General features: G+C 30.9%; 2 protein-coding genes across 3 annotated transcripts; both read left to right on the forward strand.

The window, feature by feature from the left end:
• Window positions 1-420: 420 nt before the first annotated feature.
• On the forward strand, window positions 421-9666 carry LOC113861039 (protein transport protein Sec24-like At3g07100). Of its 2 annotated transcripts, none has more exons than XM_027493638.1 (14): window positions 421-570; window positions 938-2003; window positions 2086-2224; window positions 2647-2837; window positions 3571-3678; window positions 3782-3985; window positions 4867-5098; window positions 5898-6047; window positions 6166-6322; window positions 6939-7066; window positions 7157-7479; window positions 7561-7749; window positions 8563-8800; window positions 9072-9666. In XM_027493638.1, exons 2-13 carry the CDS (start codon window positions 1005-1007, stop codon window positions 8791-8793), a joined length of 3051 nt encoding a protein of 1016 aa, XP_027349439.1. In that variant the 5' UTR covers window positions 421-570; window positions 938-1004; the 3' UTR covers window positions 8794-8800; window positions 9072-9666. The 2 variants fall into 2 exon arrangements, with proteins under 2 accessions (XP_027349439.1, XP_027349440.1); XM_027493639.1 differs by having other exon boundaries at window positions 955-2003.
• A 4479-nt stretch (window positions 9667-14145) lies between these two features.
• Window positions 14146-17334, forward strand: LOC113863630 (mannan endo-1,4-beta-mannosidase 4-like). Its single transcript, XM_027497274.1, has 5 exons — window positions 14146-14523; window positions 15723-15917; window positions 16488-16610; window positions 16684-16886; window positions 16980-17334. Exons 1-5 carry the CDS (start codon window positions 14146-14148, stop codon window positions 17332-17334), a joined length of 1254 nt encoding a protein of 417 aa, XP_027353075.1.
• The last annotated feature ends 1629 nt before the right edge of the window (window positions 17335-18963 follow it).

The raw sequence follows: 18963 nt of genomic DNA on the forward strand, positions 1-18963 counted from the left end.
ATGATTGTAATTTTTATTCGAAGAAAATTATTCAATTTGTTTTTTTTTCTTTAAAATAAAAGATGTTGTGTCCGGCTGCATAGTCAGCAGGAGAGAATGTTTGCATCGAGACACCTAAGCCTTTTTTTTAATTATTATTTTTATGTTCTACGTGAAATAATAATAATAATAATAAATTTTATATTAATTAATTATAGATTTAATAGTTTATTTAGAAAAAATATAAATATTTTTTAATTTAAAAAATATATGCCTTTTCAAATTTAGAGCATTGTAATAAGCATTTTTTTGTCTAAAAATAAAATGGGCTTACAATTGCTGTCCAGTTCAAAGATGGGTCACGAGCCCAAATGACTTCGGTCCCGAGAGGAGGGGTACGGAACAAAATAAATAAATAAAAAGGGGAAAGAACAGTGAAATTCGTAGGATCCTAGTCCTTGCTGGCAGGGTGCTTCTTCCACTTCCGGTTGTAAGAGAGAGGGTCGTGACCTGAGCCTAGTAGAATTGGAATCACCCAATCTAACACATAGCGATTCAGCCTCTGAGTCTCCGATCCGAATCGGCAACTCGGTGAGTCTCTCCCGATCTCGTTTTCAACTGCTTCTTGCAACCGTGCCGTCTTTTTCTCGATCCGTCACAATTTTGAAAAGTCCACCTTACCTCTCAAATCAAAATCACGTATTCCGCTTCCGTGCTATTCTTCTCAGAACCCTAACAGTTTTGTCTGCGCACTCGTTTATATTCCTACTTGTGCTATTATTTTCAATGTTTTGTTTTCCGATAATTCACGTAGGGTAAGCTGTCAGAGACGAGTTGACCATAGAAAAGTGAACCAAGGCGCCTCTAATCTCATAATTGTTGTTGATTTGAGCTGTGTTGTGTTTGGTTACTTCTCTGTATTAAGCATTGCATGTATCCAATTGCTTTGTTCTGACTGGCTTGGTGATGGAACAGAGGTTTTAATTAAATATAAGAGCCGAGTGATTTGGATTGTTCTGTAATCCATGGGGACTGAAAATCCCGGTCGTCCAACCTTCCCTGCAAGACCTGCTTCCTCACCCTTTGCTGCTGCACAGACTGTGACACCTTTTGCATCAACCGGTCCCATGGCCGGATCAGAGCCTCCTTCTTTTCGACCGGCTCCTCCCCAGAGCTCGATGCCATTTTCGCCGTCTGGACCTCCAGTTAGACCAGGGGCACCCAATTTTAGACCTACTCCACCTAGCAGGTTCAATGACCCATCAGTACCTCCTCCTCTCCAATCATCCAATGCCCCGCCTGCTGCCACACCTTTCCAGCATTTTCCGGCACCACCATTTTCCTCAACAACTCAACCACCCCTTGGACGTGCTCCGCCCTTGGGACAACCATCAATTCAATCTCCAGCTAGTCAAGCACCATCTTTTCCTCAGCAACAGATGCCTATTGTTCCAATGGGGTCGCCGCCGCCACCACCGCAAAGTGCCATTCCTGCACATTTAGGTCCAAATGTTCCTCCTCCTGCATTTCAGCCGTCTTTTCCCGGGTATGCCAGTAAGCAGCCTGGTGCCGCTGCTCAAGTTCCACCTATGCATTCCTCTCTCCCTGCTAATCAAGCAAATTATGGACCAGTCCCGTCTGCTGCACCTTCTCCTTTTTTATCTCATCAAGGAGGCTATGTTCCGTCACCCCCAATGGCTACTCCACCAGGAATCCAGCCAATGCACCCGCCAGGATCTGTGCCCCCAATGGGTGTTGTTCAGGGCTTGACAGAAGACTTCAGTGCGCTCACTATGCAAACTCGTCCTGGAACAATGGATCCACTATTTGACACTAAAGAACTTCCAAGGCCATTGGAAGGCGATGTTGAGCTAAACAATTTGGCTGACATGTATCCCATGAACTGCAATCCCCGATATCTCCGACTCACAACCAGTGCAGTTCCTAGCTCCCAGTCCTTGGCTGCAAGGTGGCATCTTCCTCTTGGAGCAGTTGTATGTCCGCTTGCAGAACCTCCTGATGGGGTTAGTGCTTCCTTACCCTGTTTGATGGGCAGTAACATACCGATAATGTTATTTTCCTTTATTTACCTGTTTTTGTTTTCAGGAAGAGGTTCCCATTGTTAATTTTGCTCCAGCTAGTGTTGTACGCTGCAGAAGATGTCGCACATATGTGAATCCTTATGTGACATTTACAGAAGCTGGAAGAAAGTTCCGCTGCAACGTCTGTACCTTGCTCAACGATGGTACTTTTTACTTTCGTAACCTTGTCCTTTGCTTTACTTATAAAACCATCAAAATAAGAAAATAGTAGGAACCTTGTCTCAACTAATTTAGGCCAGCACATTTGTCATAAGAAAAAGTTTTCTCAGTTGCTCTTAAAATTCGTTAATTTCTGTATCGTTTGCATTCTATTGGATGCTAAACTTGTTCTCTGACTTTTCTGACTCTATATATTCATGTCAGTTATGCTGTACGTTTATTACTATCATAATAAATAGACCATAACTATGCCATGATATGAAACCAGACAGTTTACTGACTAGCATGATTGAGAATTTGTGATAAAATGTTAATTATTTGTGTGAAGTATTTCATGTCATGAATATTGTAATTGGTTGAATAGTATCTTTCTTATGATGTTTAATATGTTGAGTGTTATGTACAGTTCCTAGTGAATATTATGCACAATTAGATGCGACTGGAAAAAGAGTTGATCTGAATCAACGACCTGAGCTGACAAAGGGGACTGTAGAATTTGTTGCCCCTGCTGAGTATATGGTGCGGCCTCCTATGCCACCAGTCTATTTCTTCCTCATCGATGTTTCCATATCTGCAGTTAGAAGTGGCATGATTGAGGCAAGTACTTTACTTCTAGCATAATGTGTAGCTTGTACTGCATTCTGAGTATTATCCATTTAATAGTGTTTTTTGGTGTTCTGTTTTTGGAAAAATAATAAATCATACTGTAGTAATGTATGGCCTTATTTTTGTGGGTTAAAAGAGTCAGGATTATACTACTACTAGAGACTTGTTTGATAAATTTTGGTTTCATCTACGATAAACAAAAGAGTTATGCTATAATGTATTTTGTCTTGGATTGGTTTCTTTAGATTTGATAATGGTCTAAAGTCTTATTTATGTGTTTTTCATTTTCACTAAAATTTATACATCATATCAGTGGAGCTATTTCTTATGTTTATTTGAGGGTTGCACGTTTGCCTTTGCTTTTTATACTTTATGAGCATGTTTGGGTAATTTGTGCATGGTTACTTGTTTAGAATGAAATCTGAAAGAATCACTAAATTTTGCCTTTTATTTTGGGAATATTTACCAAAAGTAAGTTTGTAGAAACGAGTTTTGTTTTGACATTGCATCGCTGAAATTGCCCTTTCATACCTAAAGGGCAAGTTTCAAAAATGAAATTTGCCCAGAAATAATAATATTTACTTCTTTGCAAATATCTTTGTGGCCAACTTTGGATATGATACATTTTGCATTTGAGGTTGCTAAATAACCAAATAGTCGCAACCATTTTGGAGGTGTTTAGTGAACTTTATTTTGATTGCTGATGTTACTGTCCGTAATGCAGGTTGTGGCTCAAACAATCAAGTCATGCTTAGATGAGCTGCCTGGATTTCCACGTACACAAATAGGGTTTGCAACTTTTGACAGCACAATACATTTTTATAATATGAAGGTTTGCAGTGTTGTTAGTGTTACCATGGTTCATATATCTCTGCTTCCCCCTGCCATCCATCTCAATATACTGGCAGTGATTATTCTGTGTTATGTTTTTGCAGTCATCCCTGACTCAACCACAGATGTTGGTGGTATCAGATCTAGATGATATATTTGTTCCTCTTCCAGATGATCTTCTTGTTAACTTGTCTGAATCAAGAAGTGTGGTGGAAACCTTCCTAGATAGTTTGCCAACCATGTTCCAGGATAATGTTAACCTGGAATCAGCTTTTGGTCCTGCTCTTAAGGCTGCATTTATGGTTATGGTATGTTTAGTTCCTACCTTTTATGGTGAATTTCTTTTGTCATAATACCTTTGCTAGCCCCCCCTCTCCCCCAATCTATCAATTGACACAAAGTTACTGTATAGTTTAGAAGATTAGTTTTCAATTTAGATAATGAGAGGATGGTGGCATTGAAGTTTGCAAATGTAAACGTAATTTTCTTGAAAGGAAATGTTTCAACAGCAACTGTAAGAAATAGTGGTGTGTGCTTTACATTTTTTTAAGTAATATTAATGCAGATCTGTTGGTCCCACAGATGATTTAAAATCTATGAAGAAGTGTGATAGGGAATGGTAAGACCTGTGCTATGTGTTTCACATTTCTTTGGGATGTTGGTAGTAGGAAGTTGTTAATCTAATTTTGGGGGAAAGCATTGTCTTAATATTTGTATTTGTAAGGTCCAACTTATGAAATTACGATACTTGTGTGAGGCTTTTTTGTGCCAATTATGGGAAGTCCTCCCTCTGTTGTTTTGATGCAAGTTAAATTGTTTATTTATTTTTGTTTTTAAAATATACTATATAAACAATTATACTTAACTTGAAACAACCAACTGCAGACCATATGGAATTTACATATTTTAAGATTTAATTCTGGCTCAATTCCAAGTTCCAAATGTGGCCTCGGCATTGTTGGGCACACTAAACTATCAGAAGGTCACTTAATAAACCGGATGAACCAAAGAGAAACAACACAGCAAGTTGCATTCCATACGGAATGGTGGGACATGTGGTTAGCTAAACTTAAGAGAACATCATTCGAAGGGAATTCATTGAATTTTCTGTACTTTTTTCCTGTGCATTTAACAATTTTGTTGCTCTTATGCATTACTTTGTTGTGGCCTTTCATATCTCTCTTTCCAGAGTCAACTTGGAGGGAAATTGTTAATTTTTCAAAACACACTCCCATCCCTTGGGGTTGGCCGCTTGAAGTTACGGGGAGATGATTCTCGTGTTTATGGGACAGACAAAGAGCATGGACTGAGACTGCCTGAAGATCCATTCTACAAGCAAATGGCTGCTGAGTTTTCCAAGTTCCAAATCTCAGCAAATGTGTATGCATTCAGTGATAAATACACCGATGTAGCCTCTTTAGGTAATTTTTCAGTTTGTTCTAACTTATGCCATACCCTAAAAAAGTGCTAAATGTGTCACTTTTGATTGGAAGACTTCTAATTGATATATTTGATGGATGATTCTTTATTTTTATAGAATGAGTAAATACCCACTTTAATCTTGCAAATTATAAGCGCCGATCACTATGTTCTTAACTTTTTTAAAATCTCCCTTTAGTCCCAATTTTTTTTAAAATTACTCATTTTAGTCCTTTCTATTTCATTATTTATTATCATTTTATATTAAGAAGGATTAAAATGAATGTTGTTTTGTTAAGTAAGGGATTAAAATAAAATGATTGATGCTTACAATTTGAGGGACTAAATGAATATTTAGTCATTACAAAATTTTATGATGACTTAGTTCCATGATTTTGTGAGGTTAACGAAGTATGCTAAAGTTTGTTTTGATCTCATCTTCATTTTTCAAATGGCTGCCTTATTTATTTTCACTTGAGGGCTTAACAATGTTGTAATTAAAGATGTGTGGAATTGAATGACTGCTGTGTTTTTCCTTGACTATGTTGTGATTAAAGATGTGTGGAGTATCTCAACTGATAATGTTACCCATGGATGTTTTTGCCAAAAAACTGGCGTTTAAATACTTAATTGGAATTAGCAAAGCATGTGTTGATGCGTAGTTATTTTCTAGAAACAATGCATCCCCCCATATTCTGTTAGATTTAATTCTCTCAGCATATGTGGTCCTCTAAGCACATATTATTGCCATTCTATACTTGGCAAATTGAATTAAGTATTTATAATTTTTTGTCTGTTTAGGAACTCTGGCAAAGTATACTGCTGGTCAAGTATATTACTATCCAGCTTTCCAATCAGCCATTCATGGGGAGAAATTGAGGCATGAGTTAAGGAGAGACCTTACCAGAGAAACTGCATGGGAATCTGTAATGCGTATTAGATGTGCGAAAGGTCTGTGCATTCATTGTGTCGTGAAAATTCTTTCCTATGCTAGCTCCTTTTGTTTATATCCTGTTTCATGCAACTTGTAGTTGTACACACTGTTGATAATAATTGATTATGTTTCCAGGTGTCCGTTTCACAACTTATCATGGAAACTTCATGCTTAGGTCCACTGATTTGTTAGCACTTCCAGCTGTAGATTGTGATAAAGCCTTTGCCATGCAGTTGTCTCTTGAAGAGACATTATTGACAACTCAGACGATGTATTTCCAAGTTGCATTGCTGTATCCTTGCTTCAACTAATCTTGCGACAAGTTCTAATGTGTACTGTACATGAGATTTATTATGATAATTACAATTTTTAATTGTATGTCTTTTGATACTAGATGGCTATATTATGAGAATGATGCTGCATTTTCTTTTCTAATTAGTAGTTTCATAAAGCATATCATTGACAATTTGACATTCAACAAAGTTCTACATTGGCTAGCTGCTCCCTAATGCAATCCTCTTTTATTAACTTTTATCTGTTCTTGCAATATAGTCATTCATGTTAATTGTTGGACTCATTTATTCATTCACTTTTTATGCATTACAATATTGTTATTTTTGCCCCCAAGAAATGACTATCTCTATTTGAGATGCTATCCTTAGAAATTCAGATATATTTTTCAAGAGTTTGTATTTTTGTTTCTTTCATTGGTAGTGCCAAAAAACTCTCATTTTTATCCTTTTCTTTCTTTGTAGGGAATTCTGTTCATCTTATCATGCTTTGTTTTTACTATTTATCCTCTACTGTTTAACATTTATCTGGATGTCTGTTATGCTTAGTATTTATTTAAGTCAGGATATTTAGAATGTCTTGTTTTGATGCGAGTTGCAGCCCTAACAACAAAATAGATATACTGCATCTTGTGGAGAAAGGCGTATAAGAGTTCACACAATGGCAGTTCCAGTAGTGACAGACTTGCCAGATCTCTATCGCCTTGCTGATACTGGTGCAATCGTATCGCTGTTAAGTAGGCTAGGTATGGTGACCAGGACTTATGATCTAGTTACATCATATGGGATGGATCATAGTTGCTTTATGTTCTTAAACAGTTCCTTCATATTTGCAGCAATTGAGAAAACATTGTCCCAAAAACTGGAAGACGCACGGAGCGCTGTGCAACTACGAATTGTGAAAGCCCTCAGGGAATATCGAAATCTTTATGCTGTGCAACATCGCTTGGCCAACAGAATGATATATCCTGAGTCTTTAAAGTTCCTAATATTGTATGGATTAACTCTTTGTAAATCAACGGCTCTACGTGGAGGGTATGGTGATGTTCCACTGGATGAACGATGTGCTGCGGGACACATAATAATGACTGTACCAATAAAAAGACTGTTGAAGCTTCTATATCCTAGCTTGATTCGACTTGATGAATATCTTTTGAAGGTATACTTTAATGTCTTTGAAATATTACCAATAAAATGGTTAAACTATCAGATGCTTGAATTATTTCCTCTTGTTTTCTAGGCGACTGTACAGGCAGATGACTTAAAAAGCATTGAAAGGAGGTTACCTTTGACTGGGGAGAGCTTAGACTCTAGAGGACTTTATATATATGATGATGGCTTCCGGTTCATTATATGGTTTGGTCGGGTGATTTCTCCTGATATAGCCAAGAATTTGCTTGGGGCAGACTTTGCAGCAGAATTATCAAAGGTATTGTATATCCCTTCTATACAAAATGAAGGTTCATAATGTGTTCTTCAAGACAGACGAGATAGGGCTAGAGACTATATTATAGGTTGTTGTCATATGGAGCAGCTTTATCCTTTTTCTTCTCAACTTTTATTGCTGGTTCGCTTTTTGGTTCTGAACTACATAAACTCATTGATTGCTCTTTCTTTCTTCTCTCAATTCCCGTGGGTAGACAGTCCTTGAATTGTAAATTATGGTCACTTTGATCTTGCATGTCAATTTTATCTTTGAGTTTTTTTGTCAATTAAGTAATAAAATAGTTATAATTAATATGAAATTGTATGATGAGTGTCATCTTCATGATAAAACACTTAATTCAAGGGTGAGCTTTTGTATGTCATTCACCAGTAGTGGCAGAGTGAGTGTGCTATAGTGGTGTAGCAGCGTGGAGGAGCTTAGGGGCTACTACAAAGTTTCCATCATGGTTTGTTTTTGAATAGTTGTTGTGACCACAATCACAGCAAAAATAGCGATTGTTCACGGCCCTACTTGGAGGCATTTAAAAAAACTACTTTTGCCCTCAAACTGCATAGTTTGGGCAGTGTTTTGGGGGCAAAGTTGACATTTTCCTCCCAAGTTTATTAACAAGACTGACTTCTAGTTGCATTGATATTGATGGATGCTGTTCTAAAACCATTGAATAACTTATTGTATGGCCAATTCATTTCATCAAATTATATTAGAGTATATATGTTTGTGTATTTCTCCTTTATTCATCTAGTTGAACAAAAACTGAAATCCATCCGGGGCTTTATGTTTTATTTCTTTTAACAGACTAGTCTCATGGAGCATGATAATGAAATGTCAAGGAGGCTGATGAGGGTACTTGAGAAGTTGAGAAATACAGATCGTGCATATTACCAGTTGTGCCAACTTGTTAGGCAAGGTGAACAGCCCAAAGAAGGATTCCTCCTCCTTGCAAACCTTGTTGAGGACCAGATGGGTGGTAACAGTGGGTATGCTGATTGGATGCTACAGATATCCCGACAAGTGCAACAATCATAATATATAGGTATGCATTGTAATCCTTATTTGGAATTTTAGTTAAATCTGGTTGGTTTTACAAGGAAAATCAATGGACACTACTGCATTTTAAGTTATGAATAACCAGTATCTTGGGCTACTGAAATTTAGTATCATCCTTGAAACTGTGTTTTAGTGACTGGAAGGCAGAGTTAGTGTTTGAAATTCTATATATACTGATATGAACATGATTATCTACCTTATATACTACCTTTTGGCAGCCTCGCTGGCTAAATAAGCAGTTTTTGTATTTTGGTCAGGCAGCTTGTTATCTGTCTCATAAGGGAGGGCCATTTCTTTCTACAGTGGAATGTATTGAATCTATCCTTTGGGGTGCATGGTGAAGCATCTTGACTTGGCGAATTGGTCGTGACTTGTGAGAAGGATGCTTTTGGGAGATTGTTGATTCATCCTAGGATGTATCAATTAGATGAACTCCACCAGAGATTGAATTTAAACATGTTTTCATGTCTTCGATATAGAGGGTAAAAGGAAAGTTTAATTTTTTTTTGTTATTTTACCTTGTGAGATAAGTTGTCATTTTCTTTCCTATATTTCCTTTTTGTCGTTACGGTTGATTCATTCGTTGTAGAAAAAGAAGATAGACAGAGGGAACTGAGAAGAGATAGCATGTCAAATCAGTATGCGAAATCTTAAATTTTGTTTGGGGACAATTATTATTTGTTCTGATATTTAATTGATGTGGAAACTTTTTTCCTTTCAAATTGTAATTTAGTTTCAACTTATTTTAGATAAATTTTATTTTTCCTTTTTAACTTCTGAGGGAACTTAACAAATGGTTATTTCAAAAAATTAATCCTTCCAAATATGAATAACATTTCAATTAAATTTCGGATAAACTGTAATAACAACCTTTGATAAGTTGTATGTACGCATCCTTAACTGAAAAAATAACAATTGAAATTTTAAATTATACACTTTGCAGCTAATAATTTATCCGTTCAAGTTTTCACCAACCGTTGATATGCTCATGTCATCTGACATGCCCACGAACTTGGATTGGATGTTTATACAATTTAATGACATTTTATAAAATAAAATATTAATTTAATTATTAGTTTAATTTTTTTATTAAATAAATTAATTTTATAAAATTTTATTAAAAGATAAAATTAATAAATATATTATTAAATTATATAAAATTAGATATATATAATTATAATGATAAAAGATGATTTAACAATTATTAAATATTGTAAATCTTTATACATATTAAATTATATAATGCTTTTACATTTTTAGTTTATTTTAAATAATTTATCATCTTAAAAATAGGATAATATATTTTTATTTTTAAATATTTATATTATAAAGAAATGATAATTCATGAATTTGTTATCCTATTTTTTTAAATAGGATAACAAACACGCTTCTTTCAGGCAAAATTGATAACGTAATTGTTGATAAAGAAGATCGCATGTATTGCTTCTGCCTTTGTATTTTATATTGACGCTACCGTAGTAGCATGATGAATTAACGTTTTTTATTTTTTATTTTTTGTCAACGTTGAATTAACTTTTGAACGAGTATATATTTATTTTATTGATATTGATTATATTGTTTTAGGTTGGAATTTATGTTTATATTATTTTAAGTATAGATAGCATCTAGTAAATACACTAGTTAACGTCTAATAAAGGCACGCGCATATTTTGGCTTTTCACCGCTAGTTGGTTGGATTAGTTTATAAGGTTTTGTCTCTTTCGCAGAAATATCAGTTAATATAAATAAAAATATTGAAGCTCTCATTTATTTTTTCTTTGAAAAGTATTTTTTTTTTCAGTCGAAAAAAAAAGCTAATATATTTTCAAAATGAATTTTTCCCTTAGTTAGAACCTGCTGTACAGGATCGGATCCTTAAGAGTTCAAACCAATGATTTGAGGCTGATGAATTAAGAAGATTGACCTCGTTAGGGTGGCCACGGGCGGTTTGATTCGGATTTGGAGAAAAAATAATATCAACTGATAAAAATAGATTGATTTAATTTTGTTTAGATTTGTAAAAAAAAAATTGAAAATTTAAACTAATCTGAATGAAATACAAATGTATTGATTCAGATAATTGAATTGTTTGATTAAATAACTTAAAATAAAAATATAAAAAAATATAAAAAAAATTATATATTTTTATTCAAATAATTCTTGATACATAATTTTAATAAAATTACACAACATTTCAATATAACTATATAAATTTAAAATAAGTCTCAGTTTAAAATACACTTCACTATACGTTAGAATATATTTTTTCTTGTTAAGTTAGCGTAAGTCAATTGATTAATCGAATATGTTATCGAATTTTAGAATTGATATACTTCCAACCCGTTATTTAAATTAAACCACATTAGGTTTGATCAATTTAGATTGGATCAGATTCATTAAATTTCAGATTGGATCGCTTTCCAATTTAAATCAATTTGTATCATCAGATTCATTAATTTATCTGATGAACACCCTAGATCTAATTAAAATTTTAAACTAATTATATTATATTATTAATCAACAAATATTCGTAAAAAATATTTATTTTTTTATACTAACTTTGTATTTTATGTAAGAATTATTTTATAATTTATTCAAATTAAATTATAGCTCATTAAAAGGTTTTATAGTATAAATTATTTATCTAAACGTACTTTAAACGTGGGAAAATGCAATGAACAAGCTTAAGGACACAAATATTACAAAAGCTCAAAGCATTGATTATACTAAGAGATATTCTTCTATTGGCATGTAAAGAGTTAAAAAAATATTAAATAAACTTTCAAAATATTAATACATTAAATATTGCAATATGCTTATTAATTTTTTTTAATTTCTTAGCGAGTATTTTTTATACAAATGAGTGAAATTAATAAGGGAGGAGCATCCCTATGATGGCAATAGTAACGCAGTACGTTGGTGACGCCATGGGTAGAATTAGTTAAGTTACGTGTTTGTTTGATCTCTTTTATGGAGAATAACAATAACACAGAGAACCCATTCATTAAATGCACCTCCATTTCGTGACTGCACCAATTCTATGGACTATGCTTCTAAGAGGACGGCACTGCACTTATAATATCATTTTGCTTCCATTATTTTTTAAAATTCAATTTAAATATTTAAAATTATATATTATATTTTTGTATTAATCAAGCATTTTAATTATTTATAGTTAAAAGAGTTTTATAATGTTCTTATAAAGAGACCCCCAAATACACTCCCATAGGTCTCGTATTTTTATGTGAAGTTATTACTTACTGAGTCTTGTATGTTAAAAACGTATTAAAATTATAATAAATACATTAATAATATTTTTAAAGTATTTTTTTAAAATTATAGTGTCTACGTTACTAGTTTGTATGCTATGAGACTACCATGGCCTGTAAGCAATTCGTTAAGGCCTCCCTCTCTTCAGTGAGGATGTCTTTCTTATACAAGAATAAAAATAAACAATTTAGAATATATAATTATATTTACAATTAAGATTAATTTTTTTTTAATTTCAATTCTTATAAACTGAGTTCAAGTATATAATGATAATAAATTTTTATTAAAAATATTTATTATATAATTTTTTTGAACATTAGTCAAACTGTAACTAATAAGAATTTATGTATAGTATATTTTTATTTAAAATTAAAGGATATTATAAAAATTATTATATCAATAACACTAAATGTTATAATCTTTCCTAAAAATTTATTTTTTAATATCATTTAAATTCAATTTTAAAAATCAAAATTAACATTTTTAAAGATTAAAAGTTAATTAAAATTTTATTTAATAAAATTTGTTAAAAGTTTTTAACTTATATTTTATGAGTTAGGTTAAAAGTTTAAAAATTATAACTAACTAGTTGAATTAAAATTGTTCAGTAAAATTAATTATATTACTAACTAAAGTATGTTAAATGACTAAAGTAATTTTACTAACTCATTAACCAAAAACAAAAGCAAATCACAAGCTTCTAAAAAATTAGTTTGTATTATTAAACACGTCAAAGTTAAGTAACTAACTTGAAAGTCATGCAACTTGTTAAATATATCATATAACTTTTATATTTAATTTGAACTATATAATAAGATTCAAAAGTTAAAAATTATTTTTATTTTTATATTTAAAAAAATCTTATATTTACATAAGTTATACTGTTTTTATATCGTTCAACGGTCTTTTAATTTTTTTTCTAAAACTTATTATTAAGTTAAAAATTTCTTACATATAAATTATATTTGTAAAAGTTCTAAATTAATTTAAAAGTTTGATGCACAGAAACAAATGTAACTTACCATTTAGATAAAATTATTCTTTTCATTTTTTGATGTTAAGAATTTGTATAAGAATTAAGAAAATGATTAATATTTTAATTTTTATAAACAAACCTGACTTAATTTTCTATTATACCATTAAACTATTATATTATTTAAAAAAAATCATTGTTCAACCAAATACATATTAACTAATATTTTTATTAAATGATAGTGATAACTGTTCATTAATTTCCAAAAAAGTATTGAATAATAGTTTAATTGTCTTAGGAGTGATTTATCTTTCTTGCAACTGCCAATTCTAGTGACCCATGTCATTGTGAACGAACGTTAATAAAAAATAAGTTCTTCATTCACATTCTTTCACAAACTTCCCAACTTGAAGCGATCAATTCCATCTTATTGCACGAAACTAAACGGCCAAAATAACTGAACTAACAGGCTTATCTTTGAACATGGAGTCCTATCAACATGAAATTCCACCACCCCAATCACACTTCTTCAGTTTTTGGTGGGACCCTTGCATGGCATGAAGCTCAGGGTTGAAATTAAGAAATTTTTACGTATAAAGGGAAGAATAAAGATTAAAAAAAAAATGAATTTATAATTTGATATTATTAAAAAAGATGTATATTATATTTGTAATGATAAAATGCAATGTTTTTCCTATTTATTCTAATAATATTAACTAAATAAATTATGAATTAATAATAAGGAAACTAGGAAAATAATAGTTCTAAAAGATAATCTAAAGTATGTTAACATATAATAAATATATCAATGGGTATTTTTTAATATATTTTAGAACGCAATATAATAATGATTTTCCCTCTCCCATGCAGCTAGTTTCGTTGATGTCCATATCTCTGATTCTCTATATAAACTCCACCCTAGTTGTCTATTTTTTCATAGAATCGAAAACTCATAGTCTCTCAAAACGTTTTCGGTTTTGCCTCTTCTTTGATTATAAGTTTAATTTCCTTGTAATCCAAGAAGATAAATAAGAGAGAGTGTTGGGGTACCCAGCTATATTTTGGGTTGTGTGGCACGGGACTAAGACATGGGGTTCCAAAACTTGGTATTGATGACATTTATGGTGGCATTGGTTTTTGGCCAATTTGGGAATTATAAGGTTACTGCTCGTCCACATAAGCACTCATACAAACACTCAGCCTTCGAAAAACTTGAGGTTGTTGGTTTCATCCAACGAAGTGGCACCCATTTTATTCTAAATGGAAAGCCACACTACTTAAACGGGTTCAATGCCTACTGGTTAATGATTATGGCATCTGAGCCATCTACAATGTCCAAGGTTACTTCAACCTTTCAAGAAGCTTCCCAGCATGGTTTAAACGTAGCAAGAACCTGGGCCTTCAACGATGGAGGTGACAAAGCCCTTCAGATTTCTCCAGGTTCTCATGACGAGAACATCTTCAAGGTACTGCATTTTATTCTAACTTATTGCCTAAATAAATATATTCCTTCCTGTTAAAAATATAAGTAAAAAATAATTAAATTGTGTTAATTAAAAATATTAGTTAATTTTTTGTATTTTTATTAAAAAATAATTATATTTTATAATATGCGATCATTTAAGAATGGTTTAATATTTTTATTGACATTAAATGTTATTAGTTGATGGTTTAAAGTCTTAGGTCAAGGTCAAAGTCAAATTATAAAAATTAAGAATTCAGTATCATAACGGAAGAGAATTAAATTTTAGTAACTAATTTTAAGGAGATTTTTTATTTTATTTTAAAAGGTATATGAAATTATTAATTTATATTTAAAAATTATATTTAAATAAAATTATATTAAATAAATGTATTTCATAGATAATTTCATTAAATTGTGTGAAGTCAGTTAATATTTACTTATATTTTACACCATTTTATCTTAGTTTAAATTTGTTTATATTTGAGAAAAAATAATTTTATGAATACAAACATTGTGTGTACTTAGGTGCACTTAAAATGCATATATTATATATAATGCATCATTAGCACTTAAATATTTTTTCATGATATCAATTGTTGGTTTCTACTAATGAAGATTGAAACACTGTTAGTAAATTATAAATAAATTTTTCCTTTCGGAAAGTAGTTGAATAACTATGATGAACTTTTTTAATTAAAAAATATATATAAAACATTATAACTCACTCCGATGAATTTTAATATATTCTAATGTAATTTTTAATGAAAAAATTATTATTGTTTTTATTTCTTAATTAGTGCTCTAAGAATAATAATAATACTTTTAATATTGATAATACTTTATAAATTAAAAATTTCTTAATAATACCTTAACATTAATTTTTCCTAATGAATTCATCAGACACTTGAGGGTGTGAGAATTGTGAATGAATTCATCATACAATGGTATGAAAAGGTATTCAACGAGGGAAAAAATGTGTAAAAATTATTGCTTGATCTTAATGATGCAATATAATGCTATTAATTTGGATATATGAAAGTGTCTTGTACTTCTGTCTGTCTTAAACAGTCATCCAAAAGAATGTAAAAATTATATTAAATATTGAGTTACAAATAACATTATTGTCAACTACGTACGAGTCTATTAAATTTTATTTTAATTAACTTGGTGCTTTTGGTGAACTGCATGCATTGTGCGTAGGGTTTGGATTTTGTGATATCAGAAGCAGGAAAATATGGTGTACGATTGATACTAAGTTTGGTGAATAACTGGAACGATTATGGTGGTAAGAAGCAGTACGTGCAATGGGCAAGGGAACGCGGCCAGAACGTAAACAACGATGATGACTTCTTCACACACCCTGTCGTTAAGCAATACTACAAAGATCAGGTCAAGGTAAGAATACCCTGTGAGCAAAGACATTTGCATATGTTAATTAATTAAATTCAATTGGTAAACTAATCTAGTGTGTGTTCAGATTAATTTATTTTGATGAAATACTTAATCAGTTTTTACATCTTAGAAAAAAAATTACATTTCAAAAATAAGCTGAAAAAAATGCGATTAAATATATGAGCATCCTTAGATTTGTATGAAATAATCATGGGAGGCTCTGGATTTTTGTAAATCTCAATAAAACATGGTATTTTGAATATAAAAACTAAATGAGATATAATAAAATTTCAAGCTATAGCTAAAAAAGTGAAAATATTTCTCCAATCAAAATTAAAGTTTCACTTCCATAATTTGCATTAAAGATTGACAGATATTATCAAGATAAAATTCTAACTATTATCAGAGAATATCACCAATAATATTGTACCTAAATTTTATGTTAAAAATAATCATAAATCACTTTCATAAATTTAAATAAATTATTTGAAACATTACAGTCGATCATCCATAGCTTAATGAATAGCTATCTGTTGAGCAATTTAACCTTTCGCAAATTTGGTTGTAATTCAGACTGTGTTGACAAGAAACAACACAATAACTGGATTGGCATATAAGGATGACCCAACCATTTTTGCATGGGAGCTTATCAATGAACCTCGTTCTCAGAATGACTACTCCGGGAAATCAATTCAGGTCCCTTTTATCCCCCCTAATGTTTTGGGTTTGTGTTTGCGTTTCTTTCTCAACAAAGAGTCAACTATTACAGGATTGGGTGAGCGAAATGGCTGCTTATGTTAAGTCCATTGATAGCAATCATTTACTAGAAGTAGGGCTTGAAGGATTTTATGGTGAATCGATGCCAGAAAAGAAAGAGTTTAACCCTGGATACCAAGTTGGAACTGATTTCATTTCCAACAACCAAGTTCCCCAAATTGATTTCGCCACCATCCATCTCTACCCTGACCAATGGTACATCTTCTGTGTATAATAATTCTTTTCATTTATTCACTGTATAATATAAATCACATCACTAGCATAAGGTGAATTTGGATTTGGATGCAGGGTATCGAGCTCTAACGAATCGGCCCAAGATGCCTTTGTTAGCAAATGGGTCCAAGCCCATATTCAGGACTCAAAAGATGTTTTAGGAAAGCCCATTCTTCTTTCTGAGTTTGGAAAGTCTTCGAGATCTTCAGGATACAGCGTGGACGAAAGGAATACTTACTTTGAGCAATTATACGGTTTCATATACAGTAGCGCTAGCAGCGGAGGCCCATGTTCTGGTGGGCTTTTCTGGCAAGTAATGGCCCAAGGAATGGATGGTTATCGTGATGGGTATGAAGTCATCTTCGAAGAGGGTCCCTCGACAGTGAATGTGATAACTCAACAATCTCAGAAAATGTCAAATATTGAGTAGGAGAGTGTGTGTTAGTTATAAGAGCATTCTTTCCCTCCAATCAAACACTCCATCAAAATGGTGGCATGGTATTATGGTATAATAATAGTAATAATAATATCATAATAAGAATGGAAATAAAGAAGAAAGCAAATTTAAAATAACATTGTGAATCAATTAAGTGTGCCCTTCAATTTGGCGATACCATAATTTATTTATCCATACCTTAAGGAGTGGCATTATTTATAACACTCGCTTTAAATTGAAAGTATATTTTTTAAATTGATAGTTATAATTATTTTAAAAATGAAAATATAGATTATTAACTCTTATTATTTATCATGTATATTTAATATAATATTAACAGTGATGATTATTATACATATAAAAAATATAAAATATCTTTTTAATCTTAAAATTACTATTAAAATTACCTTTTAAGATAGGGAAGACGCGAAACAAATAGAAATTGTAAGACTTAATTCCCTACATTAATTTGTTGCCTCTCTGCTGAGTGAGCAAACAAAAATTGTTCTATAAATGAATGTGTGTGTTGTTGATTTCTACGATTGAAAATTCTAATTCCGCACGATTTATAAATTCGTTGATTATATCTATTTTATTAGATTATATATATATATATATATATATATATATATATATATATATATATGAAATACAACCTCTTATTGTTAAAATATAATATAAAAATATTACGTCTTGTTCAAATGAAAATATTGAATAATTTAAAATGTAATTAAAACAATATTTTTATTATCAAAATCATCTTATTAAATTAAAATACAATTTCAAACATAAAATAAAGACATTATTAAAACTGTAATAAATATAAAATATTTGAATATAATGCAATATTAATAAAAAATACTATAATTGTAATAATATTATTAGAAAATAATTATTAAATAATTTTTTCAATACATAAATCATTTAAATAAATAAAATATTATAAAAATAGAAAATAATGCTCAAATAAAAATCTCATACACATATTTAATCCAAAAAAAGAAAATCATGTAACAATCAAAAAACAAGATTTTGTTAAATAATGACATAAATATTTCATTTGCTCCATATCTCTTAAATAAAGTAAAAGAAAAATCCAGGTATTCAATTAAATGAAATAAAATGCATTTTGTTGGAATTTATTCTTTTTTTTTAATCTTATTTTAAACGATTCAAGTAATAAAAATAATATTTTGTATGTATCATTTTATAGCTCTTTTCATCACAGCTAACGTAATTTTAGTTTTTTTAAATCATTTTATTTTCTCATTCTAAAAACATTAAATTTATTTATTCATTTATTTCAATTTCTAATACAATAACTAATGTTTAATATATAAGAAAAACATTAATATTGTTTGTTTTTTAAATAAAAGTTACAAAGCACATAATAAATATTTCATTAATTAACAAATAAATCCTTGCAGTGTGTTATTTTTTCTTAAACTAAGGGGGAAAAAAAATAAAACATGGTAAGTATATGTAAAAAAATACACAATTCGAAACTTCAATTAATGGGCGGTATTTATTATGTATTGCTATTATATAATTATACTCCTATTTTTTTATATATCATTTTAGAAAAAATGTTTTTATTGAGTTAAAATTTTAAAATTTAAAGAT

This window comes from Abrus precatorius, unplaced genomic scaffold (assembly GCF_003935025.1).
Source record: "Abrus precatorius isolate BTA unplaced genomic scaffold, Abrus_2018 Scaffold3, whole genome shotgun sequence".
Classification (NCBI taxonomy): domain Eukaryota; kingdom Viridiplantae; phylum Streptophyta; class Magnoliopsida; order Fabales; family Fabaceae; genus Abrus; species Abrus precatorius.

Bases quoted from the DNA above. Each gene is read 5' to 3' on its own strand.
- LOC113861039 (XM_027493638.1), top strand. From the start codon at position 1,005: ATGGGGACTGAAAATCCCGGTCGTCCAACCTTCCCTGCAAGACCTGCT. The intron at 5,099-5,897 runs GTAATTTTTCAG...TTGTCTGTTTAG, and splicing joins CACCGATGTAGCCTCTTTAG to GAACTCTGGCAAAGTATACT. The intron at 6,323-6,938 runs GTATCCTTGCTT...ACAACAAAATAG, and splicing joins TATTTCCAAGTTGCATTGCT to ATATACTGCATCTTGTGGAG.
- LOC113863630 (XM_027497274.1), top strand. From the start codon at position 14,146: ATGGGGTTCCAAAACTTGGTATTGATGACATTTATGGTGGCATTGGTT. The intron at 15,918-16,487 runs GTAAGAATACCC...GTTGTAATTCAG, and splicing joins ACTACAAAGATCAGGTCAAG to ACTGTGTTGACAAGAAACAA. The intron at 16,887-16,979 runs GTACATCTTCTG...ATTTGGATGCAG, and splicing joins CATCTCTACCCTGACCAATG to GGTATCGAGCTCTAACGAAT.